The following is a 23,904-nucleotide window of genomic DNA, read 5'->3' on the forward strand; positions in this document are numbered from 1 at the left end:
CAGCGTGACGTCAGCAGCTGATCCGCTGCTTCATCCGCGCACCAAACTGACTCTGGATCAGATTGCTCCTCTGAACCGCCGCTGACCTCAGCAGCCACTAATCCTTCTGATTCTGCAGCAGTCAGCCGGGTTCTGATTCCAGACCTGCAGCCCGTCTTCAGCAGCTGCTGCACATCATTTCAGCTGGAAACTGTCACACCTTAACCCAGTGGTTCCCAAACATTTCCTGGGCCCAATATGGATTACAATAAAATCCCCAAAAAAGAAAAAAATCAACTGGGCACATCGTTCAACCAGATATAACCCTTTACACATATTTAGTTTTCAAACTCCACCGAAGTTTTATTATTGTTACTATAATTGACTAAATATTTAGTGTGAAGTTAAAGACTTAGCTTCCAAATGGCTACCTAACTGTGATATTTTCAGTGAATTAATAACATGGTGGAGATATTACTTGAAATAATAAACTTCATTTTTTCTCTCTCATGACTAAATAACCCAAATTATTTATTTAAAGTTAAAAGCAGAAACCCAAAGGATATAAAAAGACTGAAATACAGAAATTATAACAATGTGGGATAAAACATCTGGATAAAGACTTATTTGTTATATATTTAAATATTTAAATACAGCAAGATAATGAACAGCTTCCCCCCATAATGTTTAACATGCAAGTAAGACTTCGAAAAAATATATAAAAATATCAGAAAATAATTTTTCCCACATTACGGCATCTAGACGAAGTATTTATTGCAGAGTGCTTGTCTTTATGTGGCCCTGATGGGGTTAATTTAATATACTCAGCTCAGAAACCCGCTGGTCTCAGATGAAGTTGAGAGGTTCTCCGGTGGGTTTGTAAATACTATTGTACTAACATGCAGCATTGTAATAAGCCCGACAGTCGTTTAAATACTGCTTCCGGTTGGTTTTCGATGTAAAATGTATTTAGAAGTTAATGTTTCACATTTTCTATGCTTTTGATAATATTAGCTACGAAAATAAACAAAAGCTTGCGCAAAATTTCTAAACAGATTAAAATCTGTTAACAAATGCTGCTTAAGAGCTGAAATCAAATTTCCTTAAGTGTGGGGTGCTCTTATTTTGATGGGTAACATTCAGTATTTCCGGCGTGTTGCGCCTAGCTTAACTCAGCGAGATGACGTCTTCGTTAACTCCCGGTATAAACACGGGCGGTCCGGTGTTCTCCTATTATCAGCCTCAGCGATTTTAATTCGTACAGAAAGAAGTTCGTGAGTCCGGACGGAATTACCAGACTGAAACCGAACCGGTTCTGTTGGTCCTTTGCGCAGTTCCTTCCAGATAGGTGCAGTTTTACCAGAAACTGCGCAGTTCGGGAGCAGGGCGGGAGTCCCGCCGCATTAACGGGACCGATAGACGGTCCCGCTGGTCGTCCGGAACTCGGACCCCCGCTCGGTTCGGTCTTAACGGGCTCTCTCTGGGAACGCAGGCGCCATGGAGTCTTGGTGAGCCGTTCCCGGAGCTCCGACACGGGAGGTAACCGGAGCGGGACGCAGAGCCTCGCACCGGACGCGGCAACCTGTTGCCGGTTTCCGGGGACACAGAGAGGATGAGCGGCGCCGCCGGACCGCCGCTGCCGCTGCTGCTGCTGCTGCTGCTGCTGGGCGGCGTGCGGCGTTCATGGGCTGCCGGTCCCTGAACGCACCGCAGGACGGAGCGGTTCTGTCTGCGGAGATCCAGATGGACGCTGCTCTGACCGGTAGGGAGGTTAAAGGTCAATCAGAAAATAATCAGATTAATTTACATTTTTAGTTTATTTATTAACTCCATTTTCTCCAAAAACACGTGAATGTTAAATATGCTTTGGTTTAGATAAACAAAATATTTTACAGGTGCTTTGTAAATAAAAATACAAAGCAAGTTAGTTGATTTTGGTAAATAAGCGTCAGACTGCTGTGACTCATTTCATGTTTCTTTCTGGTGTCTTGCTGACTACCACTTCAGCTGCGGATGAAACTTTTCTCAACACTCTTCCTTCCACTCAATTTTCCATGAATGTATTAGGATCCAGTCCTCTGTGACCAAACAGCTTCTGTCCAGTTATGTCAGACAGAACAGAATATTTTATGAGAAGTTGGGGTTTTATTTGCTGGGATGAGTTTCTTTTTTTAACAGCTGGAATAAATGACTTCTTCATGTTTTCTGTTGACATCTTAAAATCCAGATATTTGGGAGAACATTCAGGGTCGGCGCGCGTGTTCCTGTGTCTTTCAGGTGTGGACAGACAGAGACGTCCCTTCCTGGAGAAAACTCGTCCCTTCGTCCTGGTGGACGGACAGAGGAGGAGTCTGGCTGAGCTGTGCAGGTTGGTGCTGGTTTCACTGGTTTCACTGGTTGTTGTTGGGTAAATGCTGAACGATGATAGATGCTTCCATCGTTGGTGCGTCAGAAAAACCTCAGCTGCATCTTAAAGTCACCGATCTCAAACTTTAACAGTAATTCTTACTTATTTACCAAAACTAAACATTTAGTAGTTTGATTGTTTTATTTCCAAAGATTTCCATCATTTAACTTTTTTGCTAACTGTCACCAAAACAAAAGCTGATAAGATGCCTGGTCTGTTACCATGCTTACCTGATGGGAGGGATGCTGCCCATGTTGCGTTCAGCATGGCCCAGAAGTCAGACCTTTCAGCGTTCTGCTCTGATCCTTTCAGCAAAAACTAAATGTCCAGTTTCCACAGCCTGATCGCCCGGCTCCGTCGGACGCGCTCCGTCTATTTTATTTTGTAATAATTCAGAAAGTTTTTGCTTCTCACTGAAGGCTTGATTTGCTTTGTAAACAGCGATGTGTTCCTGTAAATGATTAATGATGAATCAGAGGGAATCATTCAGACTTTGAGGGCCTATTTTGCCGTTGACGTCGACCTGCAGGAGTTTGTTGGGAATCCGCCGCCCTGCGTTCGGTTTCCTCCTCTTCACGCAGGAAGGAAGCCGCGCCGTTTTCACCGCAGCTTCCTGCAGGAGCGCCGAGATCTGAACACAGGAGGACGACCGCTTCCTGTGCAGCTGACAGAAACTCTGAGATCATTTCCTGCAGGAACCCCCCACCTGACTCCACCTGCAGGGAGGAAACGGGGAGTGCAGCAGGAGAAAGTGGGAGAGCCAACAAACTGGGATTCTGGTGGACTCAGCGGTTTCCCTCCAGACCAGGAGAAACCCGGAAACAGCAACCAGCCAATCAAACCACAGGATGGCGCCGACGACAAACTGGTTTTTTGGCAACAAAAAAAAGTTGCCAGATTTGTTGCTTTGCCGTTTGAAACCACAATCTTACAGAACCGGTCAACGTTCTGTGAACTGAAGCTTTAATCTTGCATAAATGATCAGAACGCTGAAATGTCAGATTTTTGGGTTGCGTTTGAACGCCGCTCAGCCATTGCAGAATCTGACCGCCAGCTGCTGATTGAACCCACATGCTTTGGTTCTGATAACATCTGGGATCCAAACTGATGGTTCCCCTTCCCCTACTGGGCCCACTTCCTGGTGGATACAGAAACCAGAACCTTCAGGCCAGGTTCTGACCGGCTGGGTTCTAACTGAACCGTTCAGAGGCTTTCCCTCTGGTCATGACTCAGTAACGATCCCACCCGGCCAGCAGCCGAGGTGGAAAACAAACACGCCTCGAGGGAATTCTGCTGCCCACCCAGAGCTTTTACTGGGATCAAACTGGATCAAACTGGACGGTTCTGAAGCCAGCGGATAAACACAGACCTGGTGCAAGTGAGGAACATAGAGCCGACCAATCAGAACCAAAACCAGAGTTCTGATACTGAACTGGACCAAGACTCCACTTTACACACTGTGCTCTGGTCCAGTCTGGCTCAGTCTGGTTCTGTTCAGGTCCAGTCAGGTCTAGTTTGGTCCAGTCAGATCCAGTCCGGTTCTGGTCGCTAACTTGAAATGCTAACTAAACGCTCATTTAAATCTGCTGATAAACAGGAGATTTTCTGTGTTATTCCCCATTTCTAGCCTGTATTTATTTGATGTCAGACTGTAATTAATGAAGTGTTAGTAATTAATGAAGTGTAGTAATTAATGAAGTGTTAGTAATTAATGAAGTGTTAGTAATTAATGAAGTGTTAGTAATTAATGAAGTGTTAGTAATTAATGAAGTGTTAGTAATTAATGAAGTGTTAGTAATTAATGAAGTGTTAGTAATTAATGAAGTGTGTTAGTAATTAATGAATATTATTTCTCACATTTTCAATGAATCTAATAAAAAGCTGGACTTTTATCAAGTTTATTTCTAAGCACATTTCGTCCACAGGCGGCTAAAAGTTCACATGAAAAGCCTCAACCATCATGAAGTCACTAATGAACCAAACATGTTCCAGTTATTATCAATCAGAGCAGCTCTGTTGTTCTAGCCTGGATTTAAAGAAACTCAGTGTTCAGCCGTTTTGCAGTTTTCTAGAAGTTTGTTCCCAATTTGTGGTGCATAGAAGCTGAATGCTGCTTCTCCATGTTTGGATCTGGTTCTGGTTCTGATCAAAGACTCAGAGGGCTGGCAGGTTGATCCAGCAGCAGCAGATCTTTAATCCTTTGTCTCTGTGTGTCTCAGTTTATCTCTTCGTGTCTCAGTTTGTCTCTGTGTTCTCAGTTTGTCTCTGTGTGTCTCAGTTTGTCTCTGTGTGTCCTCAGTTTGTCTCTGTGTCTCAGTTTGTCTCTGTGTGTCTCAGTTTTGTCTCTTCGTGTCTCAGTTTGTCTCTGTGTGTCTCAGTTTGTCTCTGCGTGTCTCAGTTTGTCTCTGTGTGTCTCAGTTTATCTCTTCGTGTCTCAGTTTGTCTCTGTGTGTCTCAGTTGTCTCTGTGTGTCTCAGTTTGTCTCTGTGTGTCTCAGTTTGTCTCTGTGTCTCAGTTTGTCTCTGTGTGTCTCAGTTTGTCTCTTCGTGTCTCAGTTTGTCTCTGTGTGTCTCAGTTTGTCTCTGCGTGTCTCAGTTTGTCTCTACGTGTCTCAGTTTGTCTCTGTGTGTCTCAGTTTGTCTCTGTGTGTCTCAGTTTGTCTCTTCGTCTCTCAGTTTGTCTCATTTGTCTCAGTTTTTGTCTCTGTGTGTCTCAGTTGTCTCTTCGTCTCAGTTTGTCTCTTCGTGTCTCAGTTTGTCTCTGTGTGTCTCAGTTTGTCTCTGTGTGTCTCAGGTTTGTCTCTCTACGTGTCTCAGTTTGTCTCTGTGTGTCTCAGTTTTGTCTCAGTTTGTCTCTACGTGTCTCAGTTTGTCTCTACGTGTCTCAGTTTTTGTGTGTCTCAGTTTGTCTCTGTGTGTCTCAGTTTGTCTCTACGTGTCTCATTTTTGTCTCTACGTGTCTCAGTTTGTCTCTTCGTCTCAGTTTGTCTCTGTGTGTCTCAGTTTGTCTCTACGTGTCTCAGTTTGTCTCTGTGTGTCTCAGTTTGTCTCTACGTGTCTCAGTTTGTCTCAGTTTGTCTCTGTGTGTCTCAGTTTGTCTCGTGTCTCAGTTTTGTCTCTACGTGTTTCAGTTTGTCTCTACGTGTCTCAGTTTGTCTCTACGTGTCTCAGTTGTCTCTTCGTCTCAGTTTGTCTCTGTGTGTCTCAGTTTGTCTACGTGTCTCAGTTTGTCTCTGGTGTCTCAGTTGTCTCTACGTGTCTCAGTTTGTCTCTGTATGTCTCAGTTTGTCTCTGTGTGTCTCAGTTTGTCTCTAGTGTCTCAGTTTTGTCTCTACGTGTCTCAGTTTGTCTCTACGTGTCTCAGTTTGTCTCAGTTGTCTCTGTGTGTCTCAGTTTGTCTCTGTGTGTCTCAGTTTGTCTCTACGTGTCTCAGTTTGTCTCTACGTGTCTCAGTTTGTCTCTACGTGTCTCAGTTTGTCTCTACGTGTCTCAGTTTGTCACTGTGTGTCTCTAGTCCTTCAGTGTCTCAGTCTCAGTGTGAATCTGAAGCGAAGGCCTTCAGCAGGAAGTTGCTTCTGTCTCAGCCGATCACTTCCTGTGGAGTTGAGAGGAGACAGAGAAGAGATGCTGGACAGGAAGTATCTGGTTCTTCAAAGAGCCGGGACAGGAAGTGTCTCTGATTGCATTGCGGATGCACTCAGTTCACGCCACATCCCAGACGGCCTTAAAGTGACATTTCTTTTTTTACCGCTCAGATTTTAATGTTTTCTCTCCAAGCAGCCAGACCAGTCTGCCAACTGGTCTGCTAACTGGTCTGGATCTGATGTTCTTCAGCTACTTCCTGTCCAATATCTTCCCGTCCTGCTCATTAATCAGCGTATTGATCAGATTCTTCTGTTATCGTTCTCCCTCTGCAGCTGAATCTGGGCCCATATTGATGCTATGACAGATAATAACTGATATTTACCAATAATATCTTTATGAGCTCTCCTCTAATAACACTGATAGACGCATATTTTAGTCAGTTAAACTAATCTGCATTGATACGCAGTGGAAATACTTGCATGAACAGCAGAAGCTAACGCCACGGCGAGAGGAAACTGAGTTTTCCTGAAATGGCGTCACTCGAATCTTCTTTCATTCTCAGGATTCTTTGTGAATTTGGCGCCAGGTTTATTCAGACGATCCATATTTTACGTGTAGCGTCCTATTGTTCCCGTCTCTCCTCGTTCAGATAAATGACACCTGCAGAGACTGATATGGCTTTGGCTTTCTGGAGAAAAGCCAAATCTGACGGAGGAGTATGTTGGCTAATATTGGCTCATTGTGTTTGCAGACAGGGAGGAAACCAGTCTGAGAGCTGCACTCCCAGTTTCACCTTTCCAGCAAACCGCAAAGTATCTGAACCTGCAGCTAAAGCAGGAAGTACAGTAACCTGGAAAACACCTGCAGTCCGTCCAGTGGTCCCGTGCAGAAAATGACGGGTTCCAGTTTCTGCTCCAGACAGTATCAGGTGTTTTCCTGGTTAATGGCAGACTCCCAATGGAGCGCCACATTGATGCCCATTGATGGGTGTTAGTGAACGATCAAACGAGAGGTTCAGACATGAAGCAGCACTGCAACAAGGTAGCAGCAACTCACCAGGTAAAGGAGTCTGAGAGTGAAGAGCATCGGTTTGTGAAGATCTGCAGTGGAGACGGAAGAGGAAGTAAACTGCAATCCAAGGCTTTAAAAGTAGGGAGTGTTTGTGGCAACAAGGAAGTGGCCCCGCAAAAATAAAAGTCACCTGTCTTTAAAATGTGCTGCTCTTTCAGAAGCTCCAATGGAGGAGCCATTTGAGTATTTGACCCCAACATGGCTCCTCCATTGACCCTTTAGCAGCGTTTCTACCAGCTCTGCTCTGAGCAGCAGCTCCTGCAATGAGCTCAAAACTGGAGAGTAGTAGGAGAAAGTAGCAGAGTGAGGAGTGGACAGTTATGCTGCAGCAGCCTAAACCTGCTGCAGCATAGCTACAGACGTAGCTCAGGATTACCTGAGCTATCAGTTCAAACAGAAAGGAAAGTTTTAAGCCCGGTTCTAAAGGATCTAGAACCAAGTCTGCGATTGTAAAAAAAAAAAATGCAATCAAAATCACCTGTAAATAAGTTTGTATGTCATTAAGTTGGCATATGTTCTGGTACAGATTGACCTTTGACCCTTGCTTTGGGTTGTGGGTTGGGTTATGTTCTGGTTCTGACCCATTTTGTGTGTTTTCAGGACGGCCATCCCGACAGGCTGCTGTGCGAGCTGGAGGTGGGAGGACAGCGCCTCCTGCTGGACCTGGAGAAGAACCAGTAAGTACCGGTACTGTACTGGCCTCGCTTCCAGCATGGTACCGTACCAGCACCAGTACGCTGCCCGTCGGGACCCATTCAGAACCATCAACCCTCTCTGTTCCCGCAGCAACCTGCTGCCCAGACCGCCCAACATCTTCTTCTACCTCCCCAACGGAACCGGAGTGTCTTTGCCGGCCGAGCCTGTGGTGAGTCAGTGAACGCACCGCGGTCCCTTCAGGTTCTCCGGCTGTGACTGATGTCGATGCGTTTGTGTCGCCTGCAGACTCACTGCTATTACCACGGCAACATCCGGGGATTTCCGCGGTCCAGAGCGGCTCTGAGCACCTGCTCCGGACTCCGGTCAGTACCGCCGCGGAGTCCGATCCGAACACAGCCAGGTTCTGGTCCCGCTCTGTCTGAGGAAACAAACGATTAATCTCTGATGTTTCCCAGCCTTGATTGATGTCAATGCTGAAAAATTAAAACATGAGTTAGCGGAAATACTGTTAGCGCTTTAGCATTAGCTTCCACTAAATACCATGCTAGTACAGCTTTAGCATTAGCTTCCACTAAATACCATGCTAGTACAGCTTTAGCATTAGCTTCCACTTAATCACACATAGGTGTAGCAATTTTTAATTAGAGGAGCTAACATTTATAACTGGCACTTATAAATGAGGCATTATAAACCCACCACTGATTACAGATCAAACTGGTCTTTATGACTAAAATATGACTGAATATTGTAATATTCCAAATGAAAAGGTTTGGGTGGTCATGTTTAACGGGTAAGTTCTGGTTCTGGTTGGTTCAGACAGAACAGTGACTGAAGATTAATAATCCCAGTGAATGAAACCGCTGCGTTTCTGCGTTCAGCCCCTTGCTGTTGGGCTCAGGAAGTTTCTCTGGTTTCCCAACATCGATCTGGTTCTGCTGACGCTGCAGAAATCTGCTGACTCGTTCATTCCGGCTCGGTTCTGCTGAGTCACTCAGATCAAGAAGCGGCAGGCGGGCCGGTGCAGAACCAGAGTTCTGTTCACATTAGTTCACCAGCTCTTTGTATTTCTGGGCGTTTTGCGTCCCAGTTCTCCTGCAGGTCCAGCTGATCCGATTAGCGAACCTCTGACCTGCAGCGGGACCAGAGGGTTTGAGGTTTTCGGGCCGGAGCGAATCGCCACACAGGAAACTGTTACAGATATGATGTGGAGCTTTTTGTGCTCAGCTGGGATTATTCAGATTAGCTGGAAACACAGAAATCCTCAGATAATCCCTCCAACGGTGACAACAGCAGAACCAAAACCGAGACGGGAAGAGTCGGCGTTCTGAACCATTCAGCAGCAACGAAAACCCAAATAAACCCAAACAGCTTCTGTTGCCTCGCTGACTCAGCAGCAGCATCCGGTTAAAGGTTCGCACAAAAACTGTAAAAATCTAAACAAAAAGTTCAACAATAATAATATACTGCACAGCTACTAGGAATGGAAATATGGGATTAATCCAAAGAATGCAGCTGAGTCAGATCAATTTCCAAATGTACAGAGTGGGTATTAATCATTGAAAGTATTTACAGCATGTTGGTGCAGAAAAACAGATGAGTAGTACGAGCAGAAATGTTTTTAAAGTCACTCAGAACAGAGTAGATTGTGCAATTTCTGGTTTCAGAAAGTTCAGCTGTTTCAGCTCTGAGATGCTGAAACAACATGAGGTTTGAACCCATGAGAGCCAGCGCTGCTGTTCCAACACGCGGCCACCTGGAGGCGCTGCTCTGACCGGCCTGAGGATCCAGCCTCTGATTTAATCTGATGTTTCTTCCCTGCTCAGCCTGCGACGGAGGAAATTTAACTCATGAAATCAATGACATCTTCTTCTGTGGCTTCTTCGTTCCTGCAGCGGTGTAATCGTCCTCAATTCCTCCGTGACCTTGGAGCTGCAGCCAGAGGTCAGGGAGCGGCTGGAGGAGCAGGGAGGAGGAGCAGAGGAGGAAGACGTTCACTTGCTGTTCTCTGCCGGTCCTCTGGAGGGCGCCACGGCGAACTGCGCCGTGCCGCACACGCCCAGTTCTCCGTCCTCCACCCGCAGCGTGGGCCGGCGGGTGAGCCGCCGTTATTCTGCATGCTCCTGTTCTGACCTCTGACCTCTGACCCCGCTCCGTTTCCCCGCAGACCAAGAGAGACATCCTGTCTGAGACCAAACACGTGGAGCTGGTGCTGGTGGCGGACCATCAGGAGGTCAGTGAGGGTCCGTCTCAGAAGGTTTCTACAAAAACTGGAAGATTTCCAACTCTTTTTCTTAAGATAATTTTTCTAGAAAATTTGTGAGATCAATATCAAAATTTTCTAATTTTTTCTCCAAATTGTTTGACTTTTGGAGCTCAGAAATTCCTTCGTTTCCTCCAAACATTTTCTTAGATTTTCTAAAAAAAACGTTTTCCCTCCAGTTTCTGAACTACCAGAGGAACAACCAGACCATCGTGTACCGGCTGCTGGACGTGGCCAACCAGGTGGACTGGGTGAGTCCCGCTGCGCTCCGCTCCGGCCTGCTCCGCTCCGGCCCGCTCCGGTCCAACAGAACCGCCCCGCTCTCTGTTTCAGTTCTACCGGCCGCTGAAGGTCCGGGTGGCGCTGACGGGCCTGGAGGTCTGGAGCGACCGCGATAAGATCCGGGTGCAGAGGAGCCCCACCGACACGCTCAACAACTTCCTGGAGTGGAGGAGCAGAGAGCTGCTGCCACGCCTTCGCCATGACAACGCCCAGCTCATCATGTACGCCTTCAGAATAAAAGCTCCTGGTTTGTTTTAGTCCTCCAGGCTTTGGAGGGTTGAAATGTTCCCACCATTTAAAAAACGAGTCCCAGGTCCTGGAAAGTTTTTGAACACAGTCATAAAGAGAAGCCTTAAAATCCTGGAATGTTTTGGGCTTTTCAACAGACAACGAAGGATTCATTCAGTCATCATCTTGAAAATCACCACATTCTGTGTTTCCTTCATGAAACCATGTCAACTTACTTTACCACAAATAGTTCAAATCACATTTTAATGACAAATTTGACATTTTGTAACCTGAGAGGAAATAACAGAGGAAGAATCTGCAGCTATAAAATCCTCCTAAAGCTGAGCATTAATCCAGCACAGAGCTGATCTGGGGATTATTATTGGATTAACAGATTAATAATTGGATGCAAAAGGGGCTTAGCTGAAGATTTATTGAGCAGAATATAAACCAGAGAGTTCAGGTGAGACCAGTTTACACACTGAAAAGGTTTTTCATCTTAAAAGATTTAATCCCATTTGTTTTACAGCATCTGTATTCCAGTTAATTAATAATCGATTCATCACAATTAATCGTTTTGTCCTTCTGCTTATATGTGGAATCTGCCAGAGCTGGGTCTCTGTACGCCGGGGAACCCAAGGTGGGTCCTGGCGGGCCGGCGTCCTGCAGGTTTCAGGCTCTCCCTGCTGGGAGCAGCAGGTCAGAGGTCAAGGGTCCCCTTTGGCCTGCAAGGAGCCATCACTGGATCCAGGTGCGTTAAACCAGGGAGGGACTAAACCCTGCAGGACGCCGGCCCAACAGACCCACTTTGAGTTAATAAACTGTCTTACCTGAGGACATAAGGTACAAATATTATGTTATTGATCATTGAAGCCACAGTTGGGTTAAATAGAGCTGGAAGAGTCGGTCCAGTCCAGACCTCAGACAATCCAATCTGGACCTTAGAGAGTCCGGTCCGGACCTGAGCTCTGTCTGACCCGAACAGGGGCGAGTCGTTTGACGGTACCACTGTGGGAATGGCGTCCCAGTCCTCCATGTGCTCCAGGGACCGATCCGGAGGCGTCAACGTGGTGAGGCCTGCTCCTGTCTACTTCCTGTTTGACCCACCCACTTCCTGTCTGACCTGGCTCTGTTCCTCAGGACCACCTGGTCAGCGTTCTGGGCGTGGCCTCCACCGTCGCCCACGAGCTCGGACACAACCTGGGCATGAGGCACGACACGGCCGAGCGCCGCTGCTCCTGCGACAACGAGCCGCGCCTGGGAGGATGCATCATGGAGCCGTCCACCGGGTCAGAACCAGAACCTTCCAGTCTAGAGCGGCACTTATTTCACTTCCAACACCGATACCTGGTTTATCGTCGATCCAATGGACACGTTGCATGTTATTGTTTCACATGACGGAGGGCAAAAAGCCGATTCTTCTATTTTCCCGCCGCAGTAGAACCGTTAGCGAAATGACACCTGGAGGTGTAGCTATAAAAGCAGAACTCAAAACCACTGGATTTCCTCAGTCCTGCTTTCTGTGTTGCTGTCCTTCACTCAGCGCAATAGCAACCAACAACGACGCCACTCATGATTCCCAAACATTTCCTCCACAAAGAGCATTTAGTCCGTCACAGCTTCATGTTTTCAGGCTTCATGTTTATCTAGCGATTATTAATAAGTGATCACTGTAGATTAGCTACCGCAGCTACTAGCTACCGGTGCTACTAGCTACCGCTGCTAATAGCTATCGCTGCTAATAGCTACCACTGCTACTAGCTATTGCTGCTATTAGCTACTGCTACTAATAGCTATCGCTGCTACTAGCTATTGCTGCTACTAGCTACCACTGCTACTAGCTACCGCTACTATTAGCTACTGCTGCTAATAGCTACCGCTGCTACTAGCTATTGCTGCTACTAGCTACCGCTGCTATTAGCTACCACTGCTACTAGCTACCACTGCTACTAGCTATCGCTGCTATTAGCTACCGCTACTACTAGCTATTGCTGCTACTAGCTACCACTGCTACTAGCTATCAAATGGATCAAAGTGCAATTAGAAAGAATAAATATAAAATACAGCATAGAATTAAACTGAATAGATCTGCCCTCATGGATCGATAAGAAGGTCTTAATAACTGATCTAGAATTTTTAAATGTCAGGACCGATTCAGATATTAACGTCAGACCGGTGCATCTAGTCCAAATTCAGCAAATCGCTATTAATGCTAAGCTATTAAAATCTCAGCTGATAGAAGGTCAAAGGTCAAATAAACCCTAAAAGTCCTTCCTACAGGTGCAGTTTGATGAGTTTTTGAGCAGGTAGTGCAGAACCTTCCTGTCTGAGTAGGAAGTGTTTGCTGACCTGCGTGGCTGCTGGCCGTGGCTAACAGGATTAGCTTGTCTGATCTGCCTGTGTTGTGGCTCACCTGTTCACCTCTGACCTCAGCTTCATGCCAGGTCAGCAGTTCAGCAGCTGCAGCGCCGCAGATCTCTCCGTCAGCCTGCTGCACGGCGGCGGCATGTGTCTGTTCAACGTGCCGCAGCCGGACCGGCTGCTGGGCGGGCCGCGCTGCGGGAACCTGTACGTGGAGAAAGGAGAGGAGTGTGACTGCGGCCTGCTGGAGGTACACACCTGTACACTTAAATACGCACCTGCACTCCTTAGTATTATCCTATGCAGCTTAATTATTCACCAGCCCACCTTAATACATCAGTAATAATTGCATCATTAAATTGCGAATCAGCATCTGGTTCTTCCTGCTGACGCTGCGCTCTGATTGGTCAGGAGTGTGATGACCCGTGCTGTAACGCCTCCACCTGCCAGCTGGTTCCTGGAGCTCAGTGCTCCTCAGATGGTATCTGCTGTGAGGATTGTAAGGTGAGCCGGGCTCCAGGTCCACAAATAAAACTCGTCCGGTTCAACCAGAATCTCGCTAACGCTTCTTCTTCTTGGGTTCAGATGCGCGCGGCGGGCTCCATGTGCCGTGAGCCGCTGGGAGAGTGCGACCTACCTGAGTACTGCACAGGCTCCTCCCCTCACTGCCCCCCCAATGTGTTCCTGCAGAACGGAGAGGCCTGCCGGAACGGCGCCTCCTACTGCTACGGAGGAGTCTGCGCCGATATGGATTCCCAGTGCCAGATGCTGTGGGGGAACAGTAAGAAAACCAGTTCAGAGTGATTCCAGTAAAAGTAGCAACAGCACTCCAACTGGAGCCAGTTTGTTCTGGTTCTGATGTTAGCTTTAGCGTTAGCAGCTTCCATCTGAACCCGGTTGGTTCTGGTTCTGTGTGTCCAGATGCCAGCAGCGCTCCAGCCGTTTGCTTCTCATCCGTCAACAAACAGGGAAATAAATATGGAAACTGCGGCCAGCTGGCCAACGGCTCTTACATCGCCTGTTCCAACCCGTGAGTAAACACTGCTCTACAAGCCTACAAATCCCACGATGCCTCAGTCTTCCGGGTTCATCCGTCTGTGTCTCTTGTTGCTTCAGAGACGTTCTGTGCGGCAGGATCCAGTGTCAGGGCGGGACGGAGCGCCCCCTGCTGGGCAGCATCGCCCAGATCCTGACCGTCCGCTTCAACCACAGCGACCTGGTCTGCAGAGGGACATTCTTCCACCTGGACGACGACGTGTCCGACCCGGCCACCGTGGCCCAGGGCACCGCCTGCGGGCCCGGCAAGGTCAGAGGGCACTTCCTCCCCGCTCAGCCAATCAGACTTCATCTTAAATCATCTTAGATGATTGGCCTACAGGCCAACTTGTTTCTACTGGTTCAGATTTTCTTTCTCAATCAGTTTTAAAAAGTTACATTTAGTGATGAGAAGTGATTTTTTTCAGTATTCAGTATTAAAGTGTAATTTATGATAAAGATACTTATTTTTTTGCATGTAATAATAATAATAATAAGAATCTGTATGCTTCTTATTATTAATAATATCATTGTTCCTTGTGTGTAGGCGTTTGAATCAGAAATGTGAGGATGCGTCCGTGTTTGGCGTGGAAGAATGTCGCAGGAAGTGCAGCGGTCATGGAGTGAGTCACACCATTTCAGGCTTCAAAATAAAATAATTCAGTAAAAAACGCATTTCAAATCAGTAAAACTAAATCCATCTGTCTGACCTCCAAACACCACAGAGTCCCGATTTAATCCGCAGCGACTCCTGAAAACCTGCAGAACGGAAAATACATCAAAACCTGAAATCAGTTATCAAATTAATTCACTCTCATAAACAAAAATATTTTGATATGTTTTTAAATAAATATTTATACTTATACGTTTTTTTTTATTTTGTTCATCAATTCCTTCAGTTTTTATACACATTATTTAAAATGAAATAGAGCAAATGATACCAAAACATTCAAAAATGAAAACATGTTGGGTTACAATTAAAATGGACCATTAATATATTTATTTTACGAGTTAATTAATGTCCTGCAGTCAAGACAGATTAAATATTATATTCTATAATAAATAAACATTTAATTTATTTTACATGCAAGTATTTTGGGATCTAAACTGTTTTTTAAAGTGTTTATTATTTTTAATTATGTAAAAAGCAGCCAGACATTCAGGAAGCCTGAGGAAAAAGATATTTAATCTTATTTATAGACCATCTGATTTTATAGGAAATGGAAGAAACAAGTTTGGATTTTTCCTTTTAGGACGTCGGAGTAAATGTGGATTTTTAATAAAAAATGTTTGGCTGTATCTGGCTGCGTCATGTGATGGGCGGTTCCTGTCTACCTGTCTCAGGTGTGTAACAGCAACAGGAAGTGCCACTGCGACGCCGGCTGGGCTCCTCCTGACTGCCGGTTCTCTGGACGCGGCGGCAGCGTCGACAGCGGCCCGGCCGCCGCCGCCGCAGGTGCTTCCCCCTCAGAACCAGAGCCAGAACCGGCTCCGGTTCCGCTGCTGACCCGCCTGTTTCTGTGCTCAGAGTCCGATCCGGTCCAGGTCGCCCTGCTCCTCATCTTCTTCTTCATCCTGCCCGTGGTGCTCCTCTTCCTCGCTCTGCGCTTCCCCCGTTTCCGCCGGACGCTCTGCTGCCTCGGACCCAACAGCCCGTTCCACAAGGCCCGGCAGCACAACCGGTACCGCTGACCCATCACACACACACACACACACACACACAGACACACAAACTTCACGCATAACTCTGCTCTTACCCACAATGCAGTGTGGCTGACTCTGAGCTGTGGGGTTTGGAGTTTGAACCCGCCCACGTCTGCAGGTACTGCTGGACCTGCCGGGTTCTGCCTGGTTCTGCTCAGCAGATGGTTCTGTAGGCTCAGTGGTCGTCTGGAGTATCTGTGAGCGCTCAGTATCCTACCAGCAGTCAGGCTCCAGTTTCCCTTAAAAAGTGAATTGTTTGAATTTATTGCAGAATTTCTGTAATCCATACAGGTTCATATATTTACATACAGACCTCGCTGGACTGAAGGAAAGTCTGTTCATGTTATTTGAATAAATTGATGTGATCATCATGATAAATATAAATACACATTAACATGAATCCAACATGCAACAAACTGATCAAATTGTTTAGTTTTATTGATGATTTAACCAAATCAAAGGGGGTCAAAGTATATTGAATTGAGGAGTTGTACCGAGTCCACAAGGTGGCGGTGCGTCCCTGCTCTGCCAGTCTTCAACCAGTAAAGTCTGCATCTTACGTTAGCGTAGTTCCAGGTTGCTAACGTTCACCAAACACATGGATGGAAATGATTCCCTTACAGCAGGGTGTCATCATCCCGTCCTGGAGGGCCGGCGTCCTGCAACCTTTAGATGAGTCTCTGCTGCACCTGAATAGAATAATGAGGTCATTAAGGCTCTGGAGAACCAGGAGGAGGTAATGAAGCCATTTCATTCCAGTGTTTTGTACCTGTGGCACATCTAAAACCTGCAGGACAGCGGCCCTCGAGGACTGGATGTTGACACTCCTGCCTTACAGTTTTTAGCATCTAACATTTGTTATTCCGGTCGTATGAAGTCGATGTTTTCAGAGTGAAATAACTATTATGTTTGTTAGCATTTCGACGCTAACATGGTAGTTGCCCTGCAAGCTTAGCAGCTAACGTCTAAACGGTTAGCAATGATTGTAGCGATCCAGAAATAAAGTTTGAACACCTCGCTGGTAACATGCTGACTGCTCAGACGTACTCGCTCCACTCGACGGTCTGTGCTTTTCAATCTTCACCTCCCTGACTGATGTGATCACACCTGCTGTAAATCTACTTAAAGCTGCACTCACAAAAATCCCAGTATGGCTCCTGATCGGAGCAGAGGGGATTCTGGGTAATGAAGTCCTGAGTGTTGAGCCCTTCAGTGCAGCTTTAAGTTCTTCAGAGATCTGAGAATGAACCTGCTCCATCTGTAGCCGGGTAGTTAGCATGATGTTGTGTTTCTTGCTAAACTAACACCATGAAACCCAGAGCGGATCCGGACCGTCGCCGGTTCCGGCGCCACTTCCCGACCGCCACGGTGTAACCATGACAACCGTCCTTCATGTTGCCCAGGGCGACGGAGCGAGTAGACGGTCGCCACGGAGAGCAGGTCCGACCGCTGCGATACCACCTGAACCCGCGGTCCGACGGGCCGGCGCCGCCTCGCCAACAGGTAACCATGACCGCACACACTGAGCGCCGGCCGGAGGAGAGTCTGGGGGTCACGACCTTTAAACTGGAAGCAGAACGTCTTCGGGTTCTGGTCCTTTGGGTCCATTTCCAGAGACTCAGCAGAACTGTACCGGGTAACACCAGCAGGGGGCGCAGTCGGCCTTGCTGGTTTAAGCAGCGAACAGAGGAACCGTTTCCTCTCCGGGTTGCTCTGGTTCGGTCTCCGTGGTAACCAGGTGTTTCAGTTGTGCTCCAGGTTGCAGGTGGATCAGTGAGACCGTCGTTTACCGACCACAGCTTCCTGCTGGATTCAGACACGCTGCTATGGAGACGGTCATAAACATTTCCAGTATTTCTGAAACGGTTCATCTGACTGAAATAGTTCTTAACTTATTGATCTGTACCTGGAGTACAGACTGAAAGAACACGTTCAGACCCGAGGCTCCTCCGACCGGTCCGGTCCGGTCCGAGGCTCCTCCGACCGGTCCGGTCCGACCCGAGGCTCCTCTGTCCGGTCCGGTCCGACCCGAGGCTCGTGGGAGGAAATGAAACGGCGAAGTGCCGTCTGCTTCCCTTTCTCTTTTATTAATGCTGCTGCTGCTTTCTGCCTCTGCTTCCTGTTTTCTCTCCAATCAGGTTCATGACAGGCCTCCTCCCACTAAGCCCCTCCCCCCTGACCCCGCCCTAACTCCCCCGCAGCAGGTAACCAACACCTGGCCGTTCGGTGTCTGTGTGTCCCGCTGCCTCTCAGCTGCTGCTCTGTAGTTTGTCGTCTCGGTCCAGACGTCTGTCTTGTTTTCATGTGGGATTGTTTATAAAATTATGGTAAAATGTTTATTTTCTATATCAAACAAAGACTTTCAACAGCTGATGGAGTTCCCAGTCGGAGCAGTGAATCAATCAGTTTAAATCAATCAGTTTAAATCAATCAGTTTGAATCAGTCAGTTTAAATCAATCAGTTTGAATCAATCAGTTTAAATCAATCAGTTTAAATCAATCAGTTTAAATCAATCAGTTTAAATCAATCAGTTTAAATCAATCAGTTTAAATCAATCAGTTTAAATCAATCAGTTTGAATCAATCAGTTTAAATCAATCAGTTTACTGAATCAGTTTGTGGCTCTGATGGATTCGATGCTCACAACTCGATTGGTTCAGAAACTTTAAATAGATTTTCTCTTCAGGGATCTAGAAATAAACTCTAGATCCGTGAGAGGGTAACTGCTCCTTTATCTCCTCCTCCTGACCTTTGACCTGCTCTTCTTCTTGCTTTCATTTCTGCTGCTTCAGCTGGTTGAAGCGCGACCAGCTGCCCCCACCAAGCCTCTGCCCCCTGACCCTGTCGCCCCCGGCAACCAGGTAGGCTCACCTGCAGTCTACCCATCTGAGCCACAGGTTGACATCCAGGCTGCTTCAAGCTGATGTCACTGATATTAAAGTCACTTCATCTGTTTATTGTTGAGCTTTCAGTTTTAACCCTCAGTCTGTGTTGCTGTGGCACCCGCTCTTTGGACCGACCCGGTTCTGTCTGCATGCGGCCTTTCCATCTTCATCTTCGCTCTTCTCCTCTTCCTCCTCACTAACCTTTCAGCCGCCGGCGAGCCGACCTGCCCCGCCCAACAAGCCCCTCCCCCCTGACCCACCTGCACAGGTACGCCGCTCAGCAGCTGGTCTGATTGGCCGGACTGGATCATGTGATCATGGTAGACTCTGGAGGTTCAGGTCTGCTGAGTGATGGATTTGAATGAAATGCAGTTGCCATGGCAACAGCTTTAGTACGTCGTGAACCAATCAACAGTTAGTGAATCATCTGATCCGGTCTCAAACTTCTTCCTGTCTTCAGGTTTCTGTTCCACTCAAGCCCATCGCACCCAAGAAGCCCCGCCCACTGGCTCCGCCCACTCAGCCTTTCCACCCATCAGAGAGCGGCTACGCCTCCAGCACCAAGGCGGAGGGGCAGGGCGCCGTGGCGCCTGCAGCCGGTCCTCACAGGTACCCATAATCCACCTGGACATCATCATGCAGCTGCCGCTGCTGACAGGTTTTCCTTTCAGCCAACTTTCTGATGAACAGTAAATGAGGGTCCCTGACTCACAGAGTTTATTAGACCAAAACATAAAGCAGGTTAAACATGTTCCCCTCCTGATGGTCCAGTCGACCCGGTTCTACTAGAACCAGAACATCCGCTCCACCTCCAGCTGCTGTGGCTGAGTCAAACCAGCCGGTTCCCCTCCTGGCCTGTGGGGGCGCTGCACCAACAACCACTGCAGGAAACGACACTAAAACCTCTGAAGACACTGAGCAACTTCCTGTTTCACCAGATGAAACAAGATGGAGGCATCAGAGTTTAGTGAGTTCTCTTTAGTCTTTGGCTGAAGACCAGGAGCCATTTCTGCTGCTAGCGCTAGGCTAACATGTTAGCTTTGGTTACCCAGAATGCCCTAGCAGCAGTCCACTGCCTGCTTTTGGAGCGCTCTCTGGTGTGTAAAATCCTTTTTTTATCTTTCCAAGCTGTTCTAATGTTTTTCACTCATCAAAAACAAACCTGAAGTGTTGCATTCTGGGATGAAGTCAGGAGGCGGAGCTTCAGAAAGAGCAAGAGTTTTTAAAAAGACAGAGGCCCAATTTCAAAGCGTCAAGTCAGGAAGTCAAATGTCTTCAGTCACATGTAATATGGGTTTTATGTATCAACTGCAGGTCACGCAGTTATTAGATTGTGTTTTAAAATGGCACAGTGTGCCCAGAAAGCACGACACTGGCCCTTTAAATATTTCCACATAAATGTCAGACCGACCTTCAGCCTCCAATCACATAGTGGTTCCAACTGGGCCGATTCTGGTAGAGACGGTTTTCAGTCCAAAGATGGTTCTGATCTGGAGTCGAAGGATCTTCCTGTTGGGAAACATCAACAAGGTCTTGGTGTCAATTCAGACATAACTGAGCCCACAGAAATCTGATTTATTGATATTTTTTAGATTTTTCAAAACTTATTTTTGCCGTAAAATGGTGAATGTTTGGAGTCGAATCATAACCTACATATTTTGAATCATACAAATCATATATATTTTTTATCTCGTGCTTTCAATTTCTGGTGGCCATTTTTAAAAATGGCCGCCAGGATTGTAATGGAGAATGTATGGTTTTCAATAAAGTGAGCAGCGGTTATTAGCCCCAGCTAACCAAACAGTTGGGCTCACTAACCACTAACTTGCTAGATGAGAATCTCAGCTCTGCTAAGAACAAAATTTTTTAAAAATGTGTGGAAGCCAACGCTACATCGCTAGACACAGAAGTAGCGAAAGCTAACACTAGAACATAAAAATTCCCAGAAGCTAACAGTAAAGAGCTAAACACAAAAAACGAGCAAAAGCTATAGCTGTATACATAAAATAGCAAATGCTATCACTAAACTAATGAATCATTAAATTAGCAGACGCTAACGCTAAACTACTAAATAAATTAGCAGAAGCTAATGCTAAGCAGCTAAACTGTGTTTGCAGACGACCTCCGAGTCGGCCGGCGGTTCCACCAAAGTTCGAGTCGTCGCCTCCGCTTTAACCCCGGAGACGCCGAGCTGCTGCTGGACGGAGCGGCCGAAGGTGACGATGAAGGTGATGATGAAGATGACTTCCTGTCGTCGGATCCGCTCCCGCAGGATCTCCGGCCGGAAACCGACCACCTCAGTGCCTTGCTCAGCAGCGTCACACAAACATTCAGGATCCAAACCTGCTGCTGGTGGCCTTATAGCGCCCCCTGCTGGCACCACGGGATTCTGTGCCTTGCTCATGGACACACTGGACAGAACTCAAAGCTGGGGTCAAAGTTCAGACAGTAGAGTTGGAGGATCAACGCAGTGTCTGATTGGACGGAGGAGGAACCAATGAGATTCTTTTTATTTCCATGAACTCCCAAAGACTTCGGATTAAACCCGGAGAGAAACGAATCTGAAGATGTTTTCAGTCCAACGGTCACAAATATTTCAAGTTTTATACAAAATGTCCTGATGTGACAAAAATCAATGCAGTCAATTCGTTTAGGAATAAAATATCCAACATCACCGTTTCTTCTTCTTCTTCAGTTGGTTGCTCTTCCCACCGTTTTGACGACGGTTCTGACCCGCTAAATCTTCAGATCCTTCTGGACCTAACCAGTTTCTACATCCAGTCCTAGACCAGGACGCCCACAGCTGCAGGACTTCCTGGTGTCTGTCCAATCAGGGAGCAGAGACACGCCCACTCTACACATATTTAACTTTTTGAACATCTTATGATAAAACGTCCCATAGAGAAAAATATAGCAGTAAAGTAACTGAATATTTATAGTTTAATATTCGGTTCTGGTGGATGGTTCTGCTCAGACTGAAAGTAAATGTGCTGCAGGCCAAATGCTGCGGCGCTTCGGTTCTTCATCCGTTGTTGCTCCAGCAGTGAAGACATGAGACGCTGCTCTGCTGCGTTTGTTTCTGTCTGCAACAGTAAAATCATTTTGGTGATCCGTCCTTCCTTTTCTTGCTCAGCAGTAAAAATCTTCCTGCTGTTTCTTCTTTTTTGTTTCGCCGTCTTTTCGTGGTCAAACTCGGCTGACGGTGTTGTTGCTCCGCTCACACCGAAGCTTTCAATCTGTTGCTGTGATTCAGAAATTTTACAGAAAATACAAAATTCAGAGATTTTAGCTTAGTAGAGCAGAACCTGGATTTCTTTGTGTTAAAAACATCTGGAATATTTAATTCCATTTTTTCAGCTGAAGGAAAATTTGTTTCTGTTTCCAGAAATTTAAAGCATTTAAACTGAGCAGCAAATGAAGGAGAAACAGAAAATTCATCTGATATACAGGAAGATGTTTTCCCTCCATCATTCCTCCATCATCCCTCCATCATCCCTCCATCACTCCATCATCCCTCCATCATCCCTCCATCATCCCTCCATCATTCCTCCATCATTCCTCCATCATCCCTCCATCATCCCTCCATCATCCCTCCATCATTCCTCCATCATTCCTCCATCATTCCTCCATCATCCCTCCATCATCCCTCCATCACTCCATCATCCCTCCATCATCCCTCCATCATTCCTCCATCATCCCTCCATCATCCCTCCATCATTCCTCCATCATCCCTCCATCATCCCTCCATCATTCCTCCATCATTCCTCCATCATCCCTCCATCATTCCTCCATCATCCCTCCATCATCCCTCCATCATTCCTCCATCATCCCTCCATCATCCCTCCATCATTCCTCCATCATCCCTCCATCATCCCTCCATCATTCCTCCATCATCCCTCCATCATCCCTCCATCATCCCTCCATCATTCCTCCATCATCCCTCCATCATTCCTCCATCATCCCTCCATCATCCCTCCATCACTCCATCATCCCTCCATCATCCCTCCATCATCCCTCCATCATTCCTCCATCATTCCTCCATCATCCCTCCATCATTCCTCCATCATTCCTCCATCATCCCTCCATCATCCCTCCATCACTCCATCATCCCTCCATCATCCCTCCATCATTCCTCCATCATCCCTCCATCATCCCTCCATCACTCCATCATCCCTCCATCATTCCTCCATCATCCCTCCATCATTCCTCCATCATCCCTCCATCATCCCTCCATCATTCCTCCATCATTCCTCCATCATCCCTCCATCATCCCTCCATCATTCCTCCATCATTCCTCCATCATCCCTCCATCATCCCTCCATCATCCCTCCATCACTCCATCATCCCTCCATCATTCCTCCATCATTCCTCCATCATTCCTCCATCATCCCTCCATCATCCCTCCATCATTCCTCCATCATTCCTCCATCATCCCTCCATCATCCCTCCATCATTCCTCCATCATTCCTCCATCATCCCTCCATCATCCCTCCATCATTCCTCCATCATTCCTCCATCATCCCTCCATCATTCCTCCATCATCCCTCCATCATCCCTCCATCATTCCTCCATCATTCCTCCATCATCCCTCCATCATCCCTCCATCATTCCTCCATCATCCTTCCATCATCCCTCCATCATTCCTCCATCATCCCTCCATCATCCCTCCATCATCCCTCCATCATTCCTCCATCATCCCTCCATCATCCCTCCATCCCTCCATCATCCCTCCATCATTCCTCCATCATTCCTCCATCATCCCTCCATCATCCCTCCATCATTCCTCCATCATCCCTCCATCATCCCTCCATCATTCCTCCATCATCCCTCCATCCCTCCATCATCCCTCCATCATTCCTCCATCATCCCTCCATCCCTCCATCATCCCTCCATCATTCCTCCATCATCCCTCCATCATCCCTCCATCATCCCTCCATCATTCCTCCATCATCCCTCCATCATTCCTCCATCATCCCTCCATCACTCCATCATCCCTCCATCATTCCTCCATCATCCCTCCATCCCTCCATCATCCCTCCATCATTCCTCCATCATCCCTCCATCCCTCCATCATCCCTCCATCATTCCTCCATCATCCCTCCATCATCCCTCCATCATCCCTCCATCATTCCTCCATCATCCTCCATCATCCCTCCATCCCTCCATCATCCCTCCATCATTCCTCCATCATCCCTCCATCATCCCTCCATCATCCTTCCATCATCCCTCCATCATTCCTCCATCATCCCTCCATCATCCCTCCATCATTCCTCCATCATTCCTCCATCATCCCTCCATCATCCCTCCATCATCCTTCCATCATCCCTCCATCATCCCTCCATCATTCCTCCATCATTCCTCCATCATCCCTCCATCATCCTTCCATCATCCCTCCATCATTCCTCCATCATTCCTCCATCATCCTTCCATCATCCCTCCATCATTCCTCCA

General features: G+C 47.1%; 1 protein-coding gene across 1 annotated transcript; it reads left to right on the plus strand.

Annotated features, from left to right (window-relative positions):
* The first annotated feature begins 1,591 nt into the window (after nt 1-1,591).
* Nucleotides 1,592-21,127, plus strand: LOC129380006 (disintegrin and metalloproteinase domain-containing protein 15-like). Its single transcript, XM_055060972.1, is given in 26 exon segments — nt 1,592-1,639; nt 1,642-1,741; nt 2,257-2,357; nt 7,642-7,718; nt 7,828-7,906; nt 7,984-8,060; nt 9,591-9,792; nt 9,863-9,928; nt 10,138-10,209; nt 10,292-10,461; nt 11,454-11,538; nt 11,609-11,757; nt 12,902-13,079; nt 13,241-13,333; nt 13,415-13,610; nt 13,751-13,859; nt 13,946-14,143; nt 14,412-14,487; nt 15,209-15,320; nt 15,393-15,546; nt 16,972-17,071; nt 17,707-17,772; nt 18,361-18,429; nt 18,662-18,721; nt 18,914-19,062; nt 20,571-21,127. Coding segments are annotated over 26 exon segments (2,844 nt in total). The 3' UTR covers nt 20,629-21,127.
* The last annotated feature ends 2,777 nt before the right edge of the window (nt 21,128-23,904 follow it).

This window comes from Poeciliopsis prolifica, unplaced genomic scaffold (assembly GCF_027474105.1).
Source record: "Poeciliopsis prolifica strain line A6 unplaced genomic scaffold, Auburn_PproV2 SCAFFOLD063, whole genome shotgun sequence".
Taxonomy (NCBI): domain Eukaryota; kingdom Metazoa; phylum Chordata; class Actinopteri; order Cyprinodontiformes; family Poeciliidae; genus Poeciliopsis; species Poeciliopsis prolifica.